This window comes from Schistocerca nitens, chromosome 6 (genome assembly GCF_023898315.1).
Source record: "Schistocerca nitens isolate TAMUIC-IGC-003100 chromosome 6, iqSchNite1.1, whole genome shotgun sequence".
Taxonomy (NCBI): domain Eukaryota; kingdom Metazoa; phylum Arthropoda; class Insecta; order Orthoptera; family Acrididae; genus Schistocerca; species Schistocerca nitens.
The window spans coordinates 297,790,661-297,809,398 of record NC_064619.1 but is presented as its reverse complement, the minus strand read 5'-3'; the positions used below and the strand labels follow the sequence as shown (position 1 = coordinate 297,809,398).

The 18,738-nt window shown below is 44.6% G+C and overlaps 1 protein-coding gene across 1 annotated transcript in view; it reads right to left on the bottom strand.

The window, feature by feature from the left end:
• The window catches only part of LOC126263333 (urocanate hydratase-like), a 380,705-nt gene that overhangs the window by 253,712 nt on the left and 108,255 nt on the right, over positions 1–18,738 (bottom strand). Inside the window, exon 6 of the mRNA XM_049960422.1 lies at positions 12,382–12,525. Within this exon, the coding sequence (XP_049816379.1) occupies positions 12,382–12,525 (144 nt within the window). The remainder of the gene's footprint in view (positions 1–12,381; positions 12,526–18,738) is intronic.

Genomic DNA, 18,738 nt, shown 5'->3' with positions numbered 1-18,738 from the left:
TTCCTGGGGTCAGATACATCACATGATCACACTGACAGAACCACAGGCACGTAGACACAGGCAACAGAGCATGCACAATGTCGGCACTAGTACAGTGTATATCCACCTTTCGCAGCAATGCAGGCTGCTATTCTCCCATGGAGACGATCGTAGAGATGCTGGATGTAGTACTGTGGAACGGCTTGCCATGCCATTTCCACCTGGCGCCTCAGTTGGACCAGCGTTCGTGCTGGACGTGCAGACCGCGTGACACGACGCTTCATCCAGTCCCAAACATGCTCAATGAGGGACAGATCCGGAGATCTTGCTGGCCAGGGTAGTTGACTTACACCTTCTAGAGCACGTTCGGTGGCACGGGATACATGCGGACGTGCATTGTCCTGTTGGAACAGCAAGTTCCCTTGCCGGTCTAGGAATGGTAGAACGATGGGTTCGATGACGGTTTGGATGTACCGTGCACTATTCAGTGTCCCCTCGACGATCACCAGTGGTGTACGGCCAGTGTAGGAGATCGCTCCCCACACCATGATGCCGGGTGTTGGCCCTGTGTGCCTCGGTCGTATGCAGTCCTGATTGTGGCGCTCACCTGCACGGCGCCAAACACGCATACGACCATCATTGGCACCAAGGCAGAAGCGACTCTCATCGCTGAAGACGACACGTCTCCATTCGTCCCTCCATCCACGCCTGTCGCGACACCACTGGAGGCGGGCTGCACGATGTTGGGGCGTGAGCGGAAGACGGCCTAACGGTGAGCGGGACCGTAGCCCAGCTTAATGGAGACGGTTGCGAATGGTCCTCGCCGATACCCCAGGAGCAACAGTGTCCCTAATTTGCTGGGAAGTGGCGGTGCGGTCCCCTACGGCACTGCGTAGGATCCTACGGTCTTGGCGTGCATCCGTGCGTCGCTGCGGTCCGGTCCCAGGTCGACGGGCACGTGCACCTTCCGCCGACCACTGGCGACAACATCGATGTACTGTGGAGACCTCACGCCCCACGTGTTGAGCAATTCGGCGGTACGTCCACCCGGCCTCCCGCATGCCCACTATATGCCCTCGCTCAAAGTCCGTCAACTGCACATACGGTTCACGTCCACGCTGTCGCGGCATGCTACCAGTGTTAAAGACTGCGATGGAGCTCCGTATGTCACGGCAAACTGGCTGACACTGACGGCGGCGGTGCACAAATGCTGCGCAGCTAGCGCCATTCGACGGCCAACACCGCGGTTGCTGGTGTGTCCGCTGTGCCGTGCGTGTGATCATTGCTTGTACAGCCCTCTCGCAGTGTCCGGAGCAAGTATGGTGGGTCTGACACACCGGTGTCAGTGTGTTCTTTTTTCCATTTCCAGGAGTGTAGAAAACATGTTTCCAAACCGATGTAATAATGTAATGGTATAGAAATAGAGATAATGCATGGAGAAATTGAAGCGTTTATAAGATATTGCGAAGTTGACAAAAATTTCTCCTTCTTGGATGACTGAAATGCTACAGAACAGTCGAGAAAGAAAAACAGATTTACTAGAGAATTTAAGCTGGCGAAAGAGGGATAGAGCATTTTACAATTTTGTGATAGCTTTCAGCTTAACATTGCAAGTAGACTACAGACTTTTCTAAAACCACGAGAACAGTAAGTGTGACTGCGAAAGAGTGAGTTGAAGTGGAAATGTCACTTGGATAATATGATAACAAGCAAGCACATTGGGAATTTAACTTTTCATAACTGTGATTCACAGTCATGTAATATTTTTTGAAAGTCATTATGTTTTCGCCAGTGACTGTTAAACTTTTTATTCCCACTATTGCAATTTCGGCCCTAGGCCGTTATCAAGTGCAGATGTTTTCGCTTTAAGCCATGTCACATTTATACACGCTGACACATTTATATGTCTTTGTCATTTATATGTATATAACATGTTCTAAAATTCTACAACAGATCGACGTCAGGGATATAGGTCTATAGTTTTGCGCATCTGTTCGACGACCCTTCTTGAAGACTGGGACTACCTGTGCTCTTTTCCAATCATTTGGAACCCTCCGTTCCTCTAGAGAGTTGCGGTACACGGCTGTTAGAAGGGGGGCAAGTTCTTTCGTGTACTCTGTGTAGAATTGAATTGGTGTCCCGTCAGGTCCAGTGGACTTTCCTGTGTTGAGTGATTTCAGAAGTTACGCCGGTGAGTAATTTTCTGTCTAACGTGGTCAAAGACTGCAGGAGTGTCCTTAATTCCTACTGCTGCTACTATCTGGGCATTTAGATCTGCTACTGATTTAACTTGTTGCACATGTCTCCTCAAACAAAAATGTCCATGTTCCAGGTATCACTCCGTAATCTGCGTTCTGAGTGGATAATTGTGTGCAAGCTCTAAGTGAAATGGATTTATGATTGCTCGTGGAGGAAGTTCCTTACACGTTATGGGAATCTGCACGAGTGCTGATAGCGATTACGCCGTCTACCGGATTAAGTAATGCTCGTAGGCAATTATTACGTTAGAGAAAAATGTGTCCCGTGCAGCCTCCCAGAGTTTTTCGGTTTAAATAATTTTCCCCCTCTATTTGACTGTAAAAGAATATGAAAGATAAATTCATTCCATTTACTACTATTCCGCTTATCTTCCCAGAAAGAAGTAGCAACGGGAACAAAATACTGAAGTTCAGTGACATGCTAACGACTAAAGTACAAATTTAAGACTAAATGTAGGAATGGTTATTATTCGCCAGTTACTTCCCTTGTGCTTGAACGTCTTTCGCAGGACCGGAACAAGCTAAAATGAGACGATGCCATGTGCAACGTCGAAAGGTTCCATCCAATGATTTGTTCATTCACATAACTAAATTGAACTCAGTCGATGAGCAATATGGGAGTAATTTAGTTTCGTGCTGTCAGGAAAGACAGTGCTCTTCTTCGTGTACACAGAGTGGACAACGTCCTGAGGCGAGTAAATTCTGTACTGAGGCGGTGTCCAAGCCGTGGCAGTGATGAAGGATTTGACAGACTGAGGATGGTAAGATACATTTCCTCAACCAACATGTCGTTCAAGATGAAAATCAGAGCTACACCGGATCCTGGGCTTCATACGCTGACGATAACCAACGGTGACGATTGCTGAAAAATGAAGATGTTATGCTGTTGTTGCCTAATGTCACAGTAACAGAGAAGTCCCGATACGTCATCTCGTTTTAGTTGCAGCGATAGCACCTCACCAAGGGGACAGCATGTGAGCAAGTGTCACTTCTCAATATGATATCGGATGAGTGCGAATACTAACGTTTATATTGATTTTTAACGTAATTCTTACAATAGGAAGTATATGTAGTGCTATAAAAATCGACAATAACTGAAAAATTACACCACATTTGTCATTCTGTAATTTCTTAAGTATCTTGGGAGGTACGAAACGGTACAGAATATGATAATTTCTTCACGATTCTCTTGTAACATACAGATATTTACTGAACAGTGTCTTTTTCCTTTAGTGAAAAAAAAATTCTAGGGAACACCAGAAGACCTGACCTTTTGCAGAAAGACGTCATATATCTACAAAGAAGAGCGGAGTTTTGCTCGCTACACTTTCAGCCAAATCAGTGAATGTATAGCGTAGGAAACCTATATGGAATGTAATACCCACATTATTTAACGTACCAAATAAGCTACCACATTTGTTGCTTAAGGGAAAACCACACAGACGTGACAATAAATAGTCTAAATCAAAAGCAATAAAACTGATTCCCAACACAGAAGAAACCAATTCCTCAGTGGTTGTGAACAACAAACGCTAAGAATATTCAACACATTCATATTTGGAGCAAAAGTAGTTACATTTACAGAAATATTCATGTATTAGAAAGTCGAGTGAAGTCTAAGAATGGGCGAATAATTAGACTTCATAAAATTTTTTAAGAGTCCAGGAAAGTGCCTAAGATAATAACAGTCAACAAAAGAAGTGTATGTCTGAAATGTGTGTTTATATTCTCTTGTTTCAGCGGGATAATTGCTAATATACATATATCTGAAGGACTTTATTCATGAATAAGTTGTAGCTTATGTCATTGAGTCAGTGTGATTTGGCTCTTTTTACACGTGTTATACGATAATTCATACCTTTTGGTAATTTATTAACGTACAGAACGCCAAAGTATAGCAACTGGTTCATTAATCAAGTGCAAAATAACTAAAAACATACATTATCCTAACGGCTCATGTGTCTGTCAGCCGTCTCACTACTTGAAGCCTTAGTGTCGCTGCAGCTGTCAACCAGTAACAACTTTTGCATCAGTGTGTCGTGACTGTATATATTAGATTGTGCTAGTAGTAACTTTTATCCAAAATATTGCGAATCACCTTTGCGCTTTCCTGAGATGTAATGAGAGTCTGGTGTGTGGTTCCTATTGTTTCCTCAGCGAAGTATGTCAAGAATTCATTTGTGTCTTGCAGATGACAATGATGAGCACATGCTGTTATAGTAAATAGCTACCATAACAGGAGTTTGATGACTCCATGACTACATGGCCCGCATACACCGTAACGTAGGTGATACATAATATAGCTAGCGAGGTTGAAGAGAATCTACCTATTCTTAGAAACGATTATAAGGTGCTACGATCTCACACCTAAACATTGTTGAAGAAAATTGGCAACACCGTTAGCCCAAGCAAACAAAAATTCGGAAAACTGCGTGCGCAGGATAGGATCTTCAATTTCCGCACAGTATAGTAATTCTGCACAAAGTATTAATTAACAGAGTACTTCTTGTCCGTTTATTAACACAACAGTAGCGCGTTTCGGAGAACGCAGCGGCAGTGGGTTCTTACGATGGTAAACCGTACACCACGAGTATTTTCTGGGCTTCGTGTCGTTCGGAACTACTCAGGAACTTGTCTTGCAAAAGTGAACTCGACTCTTAGAAGTTACTCGCACAGGTGCTTGTAGCATGAGCATGACACAACATTAATGACTCCAGAATTACCCTTTTTGCAGCAAACATACGACTGTCCTGAATGAGCTTTTCACTCTGCAGCGGAGTATGCGCTGTTATGAAACTTCCTGGCAGATTAAAACTGTGTGCCGGACCGAGACTCGAACTCCGGACCTTTGCCTTTCGCGGTCAAGTGCTGTACCATCTGAGCTACCCAAGCACGACTCACGCCCTGTCCTCACAGCTTCACTTCCGCCAGTGCCTCGTCTCTTACTTTCCAAAATCTCACGGAATCTCTCCTGGAAGAAAGGATGTTGCGGAGACATGGCTTAGCCACGGTCTGGAGGATGTTTCCAGAATGATATTTTCACTCTTTAGCGGAGTGTGCGTTGATATGAAACTTCCTGGCAGGTTCGAAGGAGAGCTTCTGTGAAGTGTGGAACGTAGGAGACGTACTGGCGGAAGTGAAGCTGTAGCGACCGGGCGTCAATCGTGCTTGGGTAGCTCAGATGGTAGAGCACTTGCCCGCGAATGGCAAAGGTCCCGAGTTCGAGTTCGGTCCGGCACACAGTTTTAATCTGCCAGGAAGTTTCATACGACTGTCCTGGTTAAAATGCTTTTCACAGTGAAATCACGTTCTACATCTTCTTTACTGCTTAATTGCTACCAAATAACGAAGCCAGTTCGATGAGGTATCGTTCTCTATGAACTACTGGTAGAACAGGCTTACCAACATCGCATTCGAATTTCCCGTTCGTTCGCGCAGCCTTGTACTACGTACTCGGAAGCACCGGCGTATAATAAATCTAGAATTTAATTTTGTGCTTCGCTTCTGACGGGGTGAGCCAAGCAGTCGTCCACGTTTTCACATGTTACTAAATCTGTCTCTATCTGCTGTTACTCTACTCTCTTTTCATTTTATTGTTTGTCCCACGTTGCTCTACGTTTATTTTTCAGAGATACAGACGTACCTTACCAGTGATGTGCTGCCGAGACAGCGCAGTCAACGTGACCAGTGATTCTCAGCGGTGGACCTATATAGCGAGGAAAATTGAAGATTGTAGGAGACAAGATACAGCCTGTTATTGTGTAAGAGGCTCACAGCAACAAGGCTGCTTTCACGGGCCGCCGCGCTAGGGCAGGTGACAGCGCAGACAGGCGTGGTTTACGGCCGCTCGAGTACTCCGCTGCTTAACAAGGGGAGGCCGCCAATTGTGAAATTCAGATTCGATTCATACTGCGCATAATAAAAGCTCATGGCCAGAGGTGTAATGTGGCAAAGCACCAAGATGCACTTCTCAGCCGTTGTCGAGAAAATCGACAGTTAAAAGAAACCGTTGCGGTGAAATACTCTCTACGATTAATAATTTTCAACAGCGTCGTGGCGCAGCGGTAAGCACACACACACACACACACACACACACACACACACACACACACACACACACATATATATATATATATATATATATATATATATATATATATATATATATATAAAATTCCCGGCAATCAGTTGCACACACACACACACACACACATATATATATATATATATATATATATATATATATATATATATATATATAATTCCCGGCAATCAGTTGCAACAATTATGCATATAATAAGTTGTTGAAAGTCGTTTGTCGTGAAAAAACTGGCGACTTCGAACATCATTATGTTTTCCGCAAACAAAGTTGTATTTCACAAATGTTATTAATTGTCTTCATAATGTTAACCACGTATAGTTAACGGAAGACGTAGAAACGATATTCCGAAACGAATACGTATAGCGTAAGTCAAACGTTCGAATTAGAATAGAAACCCCACGAACACAAATTTGCTGTGGCAGGTATGAAATATAAACTCCGTTACTCGCTCGTTACACTTGAAGGACAGATGTTGAATGGGCCGAAACGAGCCGCCGCATAACAGCGTAGTTGTCTGCTAACTTCGAAAGAAGGTAGATGCGGTCCCTAGCGCAACTTATAACATCGTCGAAATTCAGTGCTTTGGTACACCCTGTTAAACAAACGGAAAAATGGAGGCGGTACAATTGGAGAGTGATCCGCCTTCACCAACATGCATAAGCAATTCATTAATAGTATATATATATATATATATATATATATATATATATATATATATATATATATATATATATATATATATATATATAAATTACAAAAAACTAATAAAAAAAAAATGTTTCATGGCGCGAGATTCGATCCGGCGACCTTCGGATTACGAACCCGCGCTTACCGCTGCGCCACGACGCTGTTGAAAACTATTAATCGTAGAGAGTATTTCACCGCAACGGTTTCTTCTAACTGTCGATTTTCTCGACAACGGCTGAGAAGTGCATCTTGGTGCTTTGCCACATTACACCTCTGGCCATGAGCTTTTATTATGCGCAGTATGAATCGAATCTGAATTTCACAATTGGCGGCCTCCCCTTGTAAGAGCCACCCGGCCGAGACACGGGCGCTTGAGACGAATCGGGTGTTGACGGAAAAAGGAGAGGTGTAATCTAATCCGACTGAGAAGAGAGGGTATGCGTCGGAGCACAAAAACACGCGACATTAAACTAGCTATCTCCAGGACAGACCACCCTAAAACTGAGAAGCACAGCTTCTAGCATTGATAATGGCAATTCGGCGACGAAGAGTGTCCATAAGATTCTTCAGGTATACCAAATCGAGATGAAGCCGCTCGCTGGTGACTGAACCCCACAGATGTAACAAACTGCGGTGGTGCTTACAGCTATGTTTCCCCCGCAGTTCAAAACACTCCCGGACAAATTCTATGGATTCAAGATTGGGTGATTTCAAGGCCTAGTCGAGATAAGATACAGTGCCTCAGTGTTCGTTGAACAGGAACGTAGACTGTGAATACAGATGACGAGACTGTCCACAGCGTATTCATCAGGAACATGTAGAAGAAAGGATATCAGTCCGCCACAGCAAACGCTGAGAAAGAAGGCATCCTGGTTCATATTTACGATAAAGTAACGCTACGAGAAAACACTTCCAAAACATCACATAGCTACCTCCGGCCTCGACTATATCCTTTGCTCGTTGCAGCTTAAACGCTCCATTGAGCTGCCGGAGCCGCTGCGTCACACCACACTACACGTCCCCAGTCAGTTATTGTTCAGTTTTTGTGGTCTTCGTCCTAGTGAAGATGTGCAGTATTATGCATCTACATCATACTCCGCAAGCCACAAAACGGTGTGTGCCGAAGAGTACTTCGGTACCACTAACTGATCCCCCATTCTCTGTTCCAGTCGCGAAGGCGCGTTGGAAGATTGATTGTTGGTATCCTTTTGTAACGTCCCATTAGAAAAATTATAAATGACTGTGCGGATAAACCTCTTACGCTATTTGAGTTTCCAACAGCTGAGCAAAACTTAACGTACTCAGACATTTCTCTCTTTACTTATTCTGATCATCACTAAACTGACACACAATTTTTTTTTTATATAGCGCAACGCAGTCTGACTTCCATTAATCCCTACAAAAGAATAGCACTGCCTAACAATAACCTATACCTTTCATGAATCACTTACAAAAATATCCGTTACTCGAACTACTGCAATACAGCGAGCGCCAATCCTGCTGAGTAAATGAAAGATTCTAACTACTGAAGGCACTAACTACTGATAGGCATAGTCAGCAAATGAAAGATTTTGGTAGAGAACAAACAATGTATTTGCCTTAATAGTGTTCAAAAGTCATTATATATACCACCACTGCTGGTGGCTCACCTCCAAATGCGCAATGCTACGCGCTGTTCAGATCCAAAGATCTAACTGCCCAACATTACAATAGCGAATATTCCAACAATGTCAACCAACCACAGACTGCACACAGGACAGTCAGTGAGTTTCATACAGAGCGCTACGTGGCGTTACCAACATAAGAACCTAAACAGCCTACTGTTCCAGTCGCGAAGGCGCGTGGGAAGATTGATTATTGGTATCCTATGTATTGGCTCTAACTTTTCGAATTTTCTTGTGTGGTCATTTCGCGAGTTGTGTGTTGGAAAGGTAATATGTTTTCCGACTCTTCCCGGAAAGTGCTCTTTCGAAATTTCAGCAGTAAACCACTCCGTGAAGCACAACGCCTCTCTTGTAGCGTCAGCTACTGCAGTTTGTTAAGCATTTCTGTAAGGCTCTCGCGCCGAATAAACGATCCCGTGACGAAACACACCGCTGTTCGTTGGATCTTCTCTATGTCTTATATCAGTCGTACCTGACGAGGATCCCTGATTATTGAACAGTACTCAAGAATCAGTCGAATAAGCACCTTGTAAGCCACTTCCTTCGTAGACTAGTAACATTTCCTTAAGATTCTTCCTAAGAATCTCAGTCTGATATCTGCCGTTCCTACTGTTTGGTTTATGTGGTCATTCCACTCAAGGTCATTCTGGACTGTTACTCCTAGATATTTTGCGGCATATACTGTTTCCAGCAGTTTCCCATCAATAGTGTAGCTGCACAGTAATAAATTTCTTTTACTATGAATGCGCATCATAATACATTTATTTACGTGCAAGGGCAACCGCGAGTGCCTGCACTATTCATTAATCCTCTACAAGTCGTTCTCCAAATCGATGCTGTCTTCTGCCATTGCTAATCTCTTGCAGACTGCCGTTCCATCCTCTGACGGTCTTAACGAGCTTCCGACGCTTTCTACTAGTTGAGCTGCACCTGCATTCATAGACAGCAGCAACTCCCGTCGAAACCGAAAGCGACTGCCATCGACAAGGCGTGACAGTCATCTGCGGTCGCTGTCGTTTAGGATTCTTTCACGACCACTGTTCTTAATTGGCTGGTATACCATTCCTTACATATAAGTTGGCCAGTCAGCTTTGATATGGCAAGTAACCGGGTAACTGCGTTCACAGTGATGTGATGGGCATCTCCAAACAAGGCTGTTCTTAAGTAACCACTTATTTACATTAAAAAAAAAAAAAACGAGACATGAACTGTTTCTGTGTTATAACCAACATATGACCCGCCAGGGTAGGCGAGAGCGCTAACGCGCTGCTTCCTGGACTCGGGTGGGCGTGCCGGCCCCGGATCGAATCCGCCCGGCGGATTAACGACGACGGCCGCTGTGCCGGCCAGCCTGGATGTGGTTTTTAGGCTGTTTTCCACATCCTCCTAGGTGAATACCGGGCTGATCCCCAACGGCCCGCCTCAGTTATACGACTCGCAGACATTTGAAGAAACACAGTCACACTATTTCACTATTTACACTAGATGCAGACAGCTGGGGTACACTACTTACGTCCCGGGGGGTATGGGGTGGCGGCAGGAAGGGCATCTGGCCACCCCTTAAAATTCACCATGCCACTTCCGTACTTAACCCTGCGCACAATGCGGGATAAAGGCGGTAGCAAAAGAAATATAATTGTATCATTCCAGATCCCACTGAATGATGTGTTAATGTAAAAGGTGAAATGCGTCTGGAAGAAATAAAATACATTGCAGCAAAAAACGGTAGTTTTTATTTACAAACAAACAAATAGTTCTGTGATTGCTGTAGATGATGGCAATGCAAACGAATTTGACATTCATTCATATTCGCACCTCTAGCATCAAGCAAGACAAAGAGACTTCTCAACCATGGAGGTATACTAAGGGGAGTTCACATGGAGTCACAAACTTGAACCCGACGTCCGTCGTGTTGGTCGCCCCAAATATTAGATTCTGGTGGAAGTGTTTTGATTGATAAATGCCAACTGGCGGCATTTACAGGTGTAGTAATCATCCTGACTATAGTCCAAAGTGTAAAGGAATCACTTTTTTTTTTTTTTTTGTAAATGGACTCGTTCGAGCGATATTTTCTTTTATATACATGGATTTTAATTGTGCTGTTTGCTTTTACAGTAACGTTTTATTTCTGTTATTTGACTTTACGTCTTCCATAAGTCCAACTCGAAAAGCTCCCTGGCTGAACGCTATGAGAAGGAAAGATAGGAAACTGACTAAACGTCGCTCTCAGCATTAACTTTCTCCGCACAAAGGTCGGTGCAGTTCTTTTTAAGTAACCAGTTTGCCTATTCATACATCTACTAATGCAGATACATTCGACACCACATTATGTGGTCATTTACTTCAAACAGCGTTTGCCTGAAGAGTGTTTGCGTTCTGTTAGCAGAGACTTTTATTCCAGTGCTCTCTGTTAAGAACGTCATTCTGCACAGCTTTATTCAGACCTCTCCACATTTTTTCTTTTATTTTTCTTTCATTCACACGCCCTTCACAGGCGAAATGGGGTAGTAGCGATACAAAACCAGATTCAAATATTAAACATGTAAAATATTGATAGTTTTTAAAAATTATTAAAATGATTTCACACTGTATTTATTATCATTATTTTACAGAAGTAATGAAAAAACAAACCAACTGACAAAGCACTTCACTGCACTATAAATGGCATAACGTGTTCTGGGAGGTGATAATTTGGGAACGGAGAGGTTGAGTGGTTCTGATGGTTTAGGAAAAATTGGAAATTTGTGGTAAGGTCTTATGGGACCAAACTGCTGAGGTCATCGGTCCCTAAGCTTACGCACTACTTAATCTAACTTACTTACGCTACGGGCAACACACACACGCATCCCCGAGGGAGGACTCGAACCTCTGACGGGGGAGCCGCCCGGACCGTGACCAGACGCCCAAGACCGCGCGGCTACACCGCGCGGCGGTGGTTTAGGCGTGAGGTTGTAATGCAACACGAGGATTGGCATTTGGGCATGGGTGTGATGTGGGAAGGTTCATGACAGAGAGTCGTTGCATTCGAGATGAGTGTAACTGGAATGGATCACATCATGGTTATGAGGAGACACGAATGGGTGAGGGTGCGAGGGGAAGAGGGGGCCCCGATGTTGAGGTGGATAAGGAGTGGGTTATACCGGAATTTAAGGGCCGAGGGTGGAGGGTGGGGGGCGTCTGTATGGGTGTCATTCTCTGTGGGAGGTATATGTTAAAATTATGTGAGCATACGGAAAAAGTATACGTGTGGGATTGATGGGAGGTGCTGGTATAGAACTGGTAGCATACAGGGATTGGAAATTATAGGAGAAACAATATCTTGTTGAAGTTAAGTTTTTAGGATTAATGTCACATACGGGGGTGTTCGACGTCTCTGATCAGGGAGGGAGAAGTGATGAGCAGGTTAAGAATTCTTATATAGGAGGTAAACGAATGCAGGAAGCAAGACAGAGTGCACAGCACTCAAGGATTTGGAGAGACTGCGGTCGGGCGCGTACCCATTGGCGTAGCAGATGGGGTGTGCACTTTTACGTGTATTAATGTAGGCTAACGATTACGAGATGAGGATATTGCTCTATGTAGTCCCAGCGTCTTAAATATGGATAAGACATTTTATGGGAGCTCTGTAACGTTAGGCGGCGCCTTCTGGCTGGGCTTGGACGGTGAGGGGAACGACGGGGCGCGGCCGTACCTCTGCGATGACGCCGACGCAGCCGGCGATGACGGCGGCCTTGGCCTGCGCGCCACTCATGCCGCCCAGGCCGGCCGTCACAAACACCTTGCCCGCCAGGCTGTCGCAGCCCAGGTACTTGCGGCCCGCGCTCATCAGCGTGATCTGCAAAACACCACGGCACTTGTTTCATTACACCGAGTAGTTCAGTGCGGCAAGCTCGTTACTGGGTGTTGCCCGGTTCCTTATTCATAACAGTGTTACATTACAAAGGGCGATGAAATCTGACTATAGCGTAACAGCAAAATTTACACTACTGACCATTAAAATTGCTACACCACGAAGATCACGTGCTACAGACGTGAAATTTAACCGATCAGCTATTCAGAGCATTCACACAAGGTTGGCGCCGGTGGCGACACCTACAACGTGCTGATATGAGGAAAGTTTCCAACCGATTTCTCATACACAAACAGCAGTTGACCGGCGTTGCCTGGTGAAACGTTGTTGTGATGCCTCGTGTAAGGAGGAGGAATGCGTACCATCACGTTTCCGACTTTGATAAAGGTCGGATTGTAGCCTACCGCGATTGCAGTTTATCGTATCGCGATATTACTGCTCGCGTTGGTCGAGATCCAATGACTGTTAGCAGAATATGGAATCGGTGGGTTCAGGAGGGTAATACGGAGCGCCGTGCTGGATCCCAACGGCCTCGTATCACTAGCAGTCGAGATGACAGGCATCTTATCCGCATGGCTTTAACGGATCGTGCAGCCACGTCTCGATCCCTGAGTCAACAGATGGGGACGTTTGCAAGCCAACAACCATCTGCACGAACAGTTCGACGACGTTTGCAGCAGCATGGACTATCAGCTCGGAGACCATGGCTGCGGTTACCCTTGACGCTGCATTGCAGACAGGAGCGCCTGCGATGGTTTACTCAATGACGAACATGGGTGCATGAATGGCAAAACGCCATTTTTTCTGACGAATCAGGGTTCTGTTTACAGCATCATGATGGTGGCATCCGTGTTTGGCGACATCGCGGTGAACGCACATTGGAAGCGTGTATTCGTCATCGCCATACTGGCGTACCAATCGGTGTGATGGTAGTGGGTGCCATTGGTTACACGTCTCGGTCACCTCTTGTACGCATTGACGGCACTTTGAACAGGGGACGTTACATTTCAGTTGTGTTACGACCCGTGGCTCTACCCTTCATTCGATCCCTGCGAAACCCTACATTTTTAGCAGGATAATGCACGACCGCATGTTGCAGGTCCTCTACGGGCCTTTCTGGATACAGAAAATGTTCGACTGCTGCCCTGGCCAGCACATCCTCCAGATCTCTCACCAATTGAAAACGTCTAGTCAATGGTGGCCGAGCAACTGGCTCGTCAAAATACGCCAGTGACTACTCTTAAAGAACTGTGGTATCGTGTTGAAGCTGCATGGGCAGCTGTACCTGTACAAGCCATCCAAACTCTGTTTGACTCAATGCCCAGGCGTATCAGGGTCGTTATTATGGCCAGAGGTGGTTGTTCTGGGTACCGATTTCTCAGGATATATGAACCCAAATTGCGTGAAAATGTAATCACAGGTCAGTTCTAGTATAGTATATTTGTCCAATGAATACCCGTTTATCATCTGCATTTCTTCTTGGTGTAGCAATTTTAATGGCCAGTAGTGTACTTAATAACACGTTTTTAAATGTATAGATACAGTATACAAATAATTACATATTCATTCTAATACTGACTTACCATAAGGCGATAAATGTACATAACATTATACATAGGATAATGCATAACATTACTAGTTTCCCCTCTACTGATAATTGGCAGAACACTTAGAAGGTCCAACAGATCTACTAAAGAGACTGCTTATACCACGCTTGTCCGCACTATTCTGGAGTATTGCTGTGCGGTGTGGGTTCCGCATCAGGTGGGACTGACGGATGGCGTCGAAAAAGTTCAAAGAAGGGCAGCTCGTTTTGTATTATCGCGAAGTGGAGGAGATAGTAGCAGAGACATGATACGTGAGTTGGAGTGGCGATCATTAAGACAAAGGCGTTTTTCTTTGCGACGAAATCTTCTCATGAAATTTCAATAACCAGTTTTCTCCGATTGCGAAAGCATGCATCACGATAAAATAAGAGAAATAAGGGCTCGGACAGAAAAATATGTGCTCGTTTTTCCCGCGCGCTGTTCGAGAGTGGAACAGTAGAGAAACAGTTTGAAGGTGGTTCATTGAACCCTCTGCCAGGCACTTTATTGTGAATAGCAGAGTAATCACGTAGATGTATAAGCAGATGAACGTACAGGGTGGCCCAGCAGTCCGTTATCACTTGAAAATCCACTAACGCAAGGCATAATCTAGGCCTGAAATGGCACGGGTTTCATTGAAACCAAAAACAAATGCAAAAAAAGGGCCAACACATGGCTGATGATGATTTTTGGTTTGTGTGGCGCTCAAGTCCGCGGATATCAGCGCCCGTACAAAGGCCCAGTATTTACACAGTCCTATCTCGCCACGTTCACGAATGGTGATGAAATAATGAGGACAAGACAAACACCCAGTCCTCGGGGAGAGAAATCCGCAACCCGGTCGGTAATCGAACCCGGGACCCCGGGACCTAGAGGCAGGAACGCTAGCCGCTAGACCCCAAGCTGCGGTCCCAACACATGGAGCTGGACAGTAACGCGTCAGCTATACCGCCAAAGAATCATGCATAAAATGAGCTGTAGTGACAGAGAGAGAGAGAGAGAGAGAGAGAGAGTCAGATCATTCCTAGTCTGATTGATAAACACCTCCTGGAAGATAAGACTTTTATGCTACACGTGTCAAAGGCGTCTTGTGCACATCGTTCGGCGAGGATCGTGTGCTGAGCCACCACGTTACTCAGCTTGGCCTCTAGGTTCCCCGACGTCAATCCATATGATTAATGGTTGTGAAGTAACGTGAAATCGCAAGTTTACCACGATCGACCGACCTCGTTACGGAAGCTAAAAGAAACTCCCGATCGCAATTTCTCACCATACCTACTCATAAGTTGTACAGTGCTGTCCACAACATTCCCTAGGCTACAGGTATTATTGACGAATGATGGCCGACATGATGAATATTTATTATGAAGAACTCGTCTTTGATAAGAATCAGCTGTTATGCTAATTATTGCTTTTGTATCATATAAAGCACTATCTGTTATTCATTTTGGTTACAGTAAAACCAGGTGACATTTCAAGCACCTCTACCTATATTATACCGTGAAGTATTGAATTTTCAGTTGTTAACGGATTTTTGGAAACCCTCTATATTTTGGGTTGATGTTTATTCATTAGTATCTGTGTACCCACCGTTGCCCGGATACGTATTAATTCCAGTCTTCTATTAGTCCACGACCTCCTCCATCCTCTCTCTCGCTCTCCAACTCTCCTCCTTCCCCCTCTCTTTGTCCATCACGTCCTCCTCCTCCTCCCCATCTCCTCCTCTCTCTTCTCGCTCTACAACTCCTCCTCTCCCCTCTCTCTGCCCATATTCTCGTCAGTCCTGTCTCTGTACAACTCCTCCTCTCATACTCCTTGTCCATCTCCTCCATCCCACTCCCTCTGTGTGCATCTCCTTTTCTTCCCTTTCTCTGTCAGTTTCGGCATTCCTTCTCTTTGTACGTCTTCTCCCGCTCCCCATCTGTCTCTATCTACCTACCCTCCCCATTCTCTGTCTGTCCATCTCATCTTAGCCCCTTTCCTCTCCACGTTATCACACCCACTCTATACCAGGTTTCTAGTTCTTCTCCCACAATACTTCTTTCCAGATAGTAACTAACGTGTGTACCAAATTAGGTTGAAAAAGGTCCAGTCGTTTAGGAGGAACAATTTACCCATCCATAGCTTTGCCCATGTACCTCCAGATTATATTTCACATGTACAGTGACGACAAAAAAATCGCAGCACCACGAAGAGCTATGCGACATAAACGAAAGTTGGCGGGCGAGTTGCTAGATCTGAAGGATGATGTCTAGTCAAATTAACGCCAGTCCCACACGAGTGGCGGTAGTACTACCACTATTAGGATGCAAGCCAGCTTTGCTTTAAATACATGCTGTAACGGTCGTGAGCGTTAGTTACCTTTGAGATAGGACGTGATGAGTTCATGTTAGTCAAGAACACCTTCAAGCTGACAAATATGACATTCTCAACATTTCGCTGAGTTTGAACGAGGTCGTGTAATAGGGCTGCGAGAAGCTGGATGTTCCTTCTGAATAACGCAGAAAAACTTGGCAGGAATGTAGCCGCTGTACATGATGGTGCTGGCAGCTGTGGTCACGGGAATATACGGTCGTAAGAAGACGGGGCTACGGGCGGCCACGTATCACTGCCGAGAGGGGAGACAATCGTATTCGGCGTATGGCTCTGGCACATAATACTACATCTGCAGCAGCAATGTCAGCAGTAGTTGGCACCACAGTGACACAACGAACTGTTACAAATCGGTTACTTCAAGGACAGCTCAGAGCCAGACGACTTCTAGCAAGCATTCCACTGTCCCCAAACCACCGCCATTCGCGACTTCAGCGGTGTCAAGCGAGATCTCATTGGAGGGCAGGGTGGACTTCTTTAGTGTTTTCTGATGAAAGATGGTTCTGTCTTGGTGCCAGAGATGGCCGTGTGTTGGTTAGAAGGAGGGCAGTTGAGGGTCTGCAAAAAACCTCTCTGCGTGCTAGACTGAACCTACACCTGGAGTTATAATCTGAGGTGCGATTTCGTGTGACAACAGGAGCATTCTCGTGCATTTCCCACGCATCCTCACTGCAAATTTGTACGTCATTCTGGTGATTCGACCTGTTGTGCTGACATTCCTAATAACATTCCAGGGGGTGTTTTCCAACAGGATAACCCTCGCCCACATACTGCTATTGTAACCCAACATGCTCTTCAGAGTGTTGACATATGGCCTTGGCCTTCTCAGTCACCAGATCTGTCTCTAATCGAGAGCATATGGGACTTGCGACAGTACCTACCGGTTACTGCTGTGTAGTTGCTTTTCCTAACATCGCCCCATACGAGCAAACGAGTTGCAGCTTTACCTATGGTTATTCGCACTTTAGGTACTTGGGCTAAGCACGTCTCTGTTTAAAAAGAGTAGCTCAGTATAACCACAGAGTCGAGCTGTGCACGTCAGCTTTTACACTCCACAGCTAATTCGCTGCAAATAATAACCTGAAACTGTGGTCCAGCAGTCAAATAATCTGTGTGTTGGCTTCAACTGCGAATTAATAAAACACACAGAAATACAAAATTAAAAGTCAATATTTAACAACAAGGGTTCTGTTCTAACGTCTGTATTTGATGTAGGCGGCAGAGAACTATGATGAATAATGTATATTCAAGAAAGGACGCCTCAAAGAATTGGGAAGTGGTGCTAAGATACTCAGTTACAATACAGACAGAAAATACTTTCATCGTATGCAGTAAAGTTACGTTGAGAGCATTACGAGAATAGTAGCAAAATCTTCAAACAAAATATTCTTGAAAGATACGAGGAAAAGCATTTCCATTTCCTGATCACAACACACGATTTATTCACCAACTCAAAACAGTTCAGAGTTCACCATGATGACTCACAAATTAATGCACGCATTACAGAGAATAGTAACTCATTCTCTGACTTTCCTCATTTTCTTAACACAAACGGAAAAGTTACAGATCTACTCTGGAACGCATTCAAACTTCTCGCGAGCTGGAGTCTCATCAAAAGTTACTGTATTGTAGCGGCTACACATTACCATAGGCAAGTCTGTCTTCCTCCAGCGCTCAGCACAAAGTTTCCTGGAAAGTTAAAGTCTCATAGCGGCCAATCACCGCCCAGAAACTATCGGCCACATGACCGAATAAGGTACTATATCACAAGCAGGTCTCCCTTCTCCAAGAACGAACGTTAAAGTGTCCCAATTACTCCCTTGAGCTCTTCATTCGGAAAGTCCCAGTCTCCACTTGACTCCCGTAGTGTTCCGCTATTGTCTGCTTTTCCATTGGCTGGAGGCCATCCACACCAAAACAACATCTTCCATATATGCTATAGACATGATTTGACTCAAAATGACCGCTTTCTCACTCTAAACTAATACATTACAATAGTATTTAAGTAAAGAAATGTTATAAATATTTAGCTATATTCACAAAATTTACAAATAAATATAAATAAAGGTCTATTCATAAATAACTAAGCTAGTATTCCTACGTCAGTGCACTCACGTTAACTGATAACAAATTGTCGTTAAATATTATTCAAACAATTATTTATGCCTTCTTGACAGAAATGTCTTTTGGTTCTCTTTCCAACTGTGGTGTGAGATAACACATGCTATTGACCACTTTT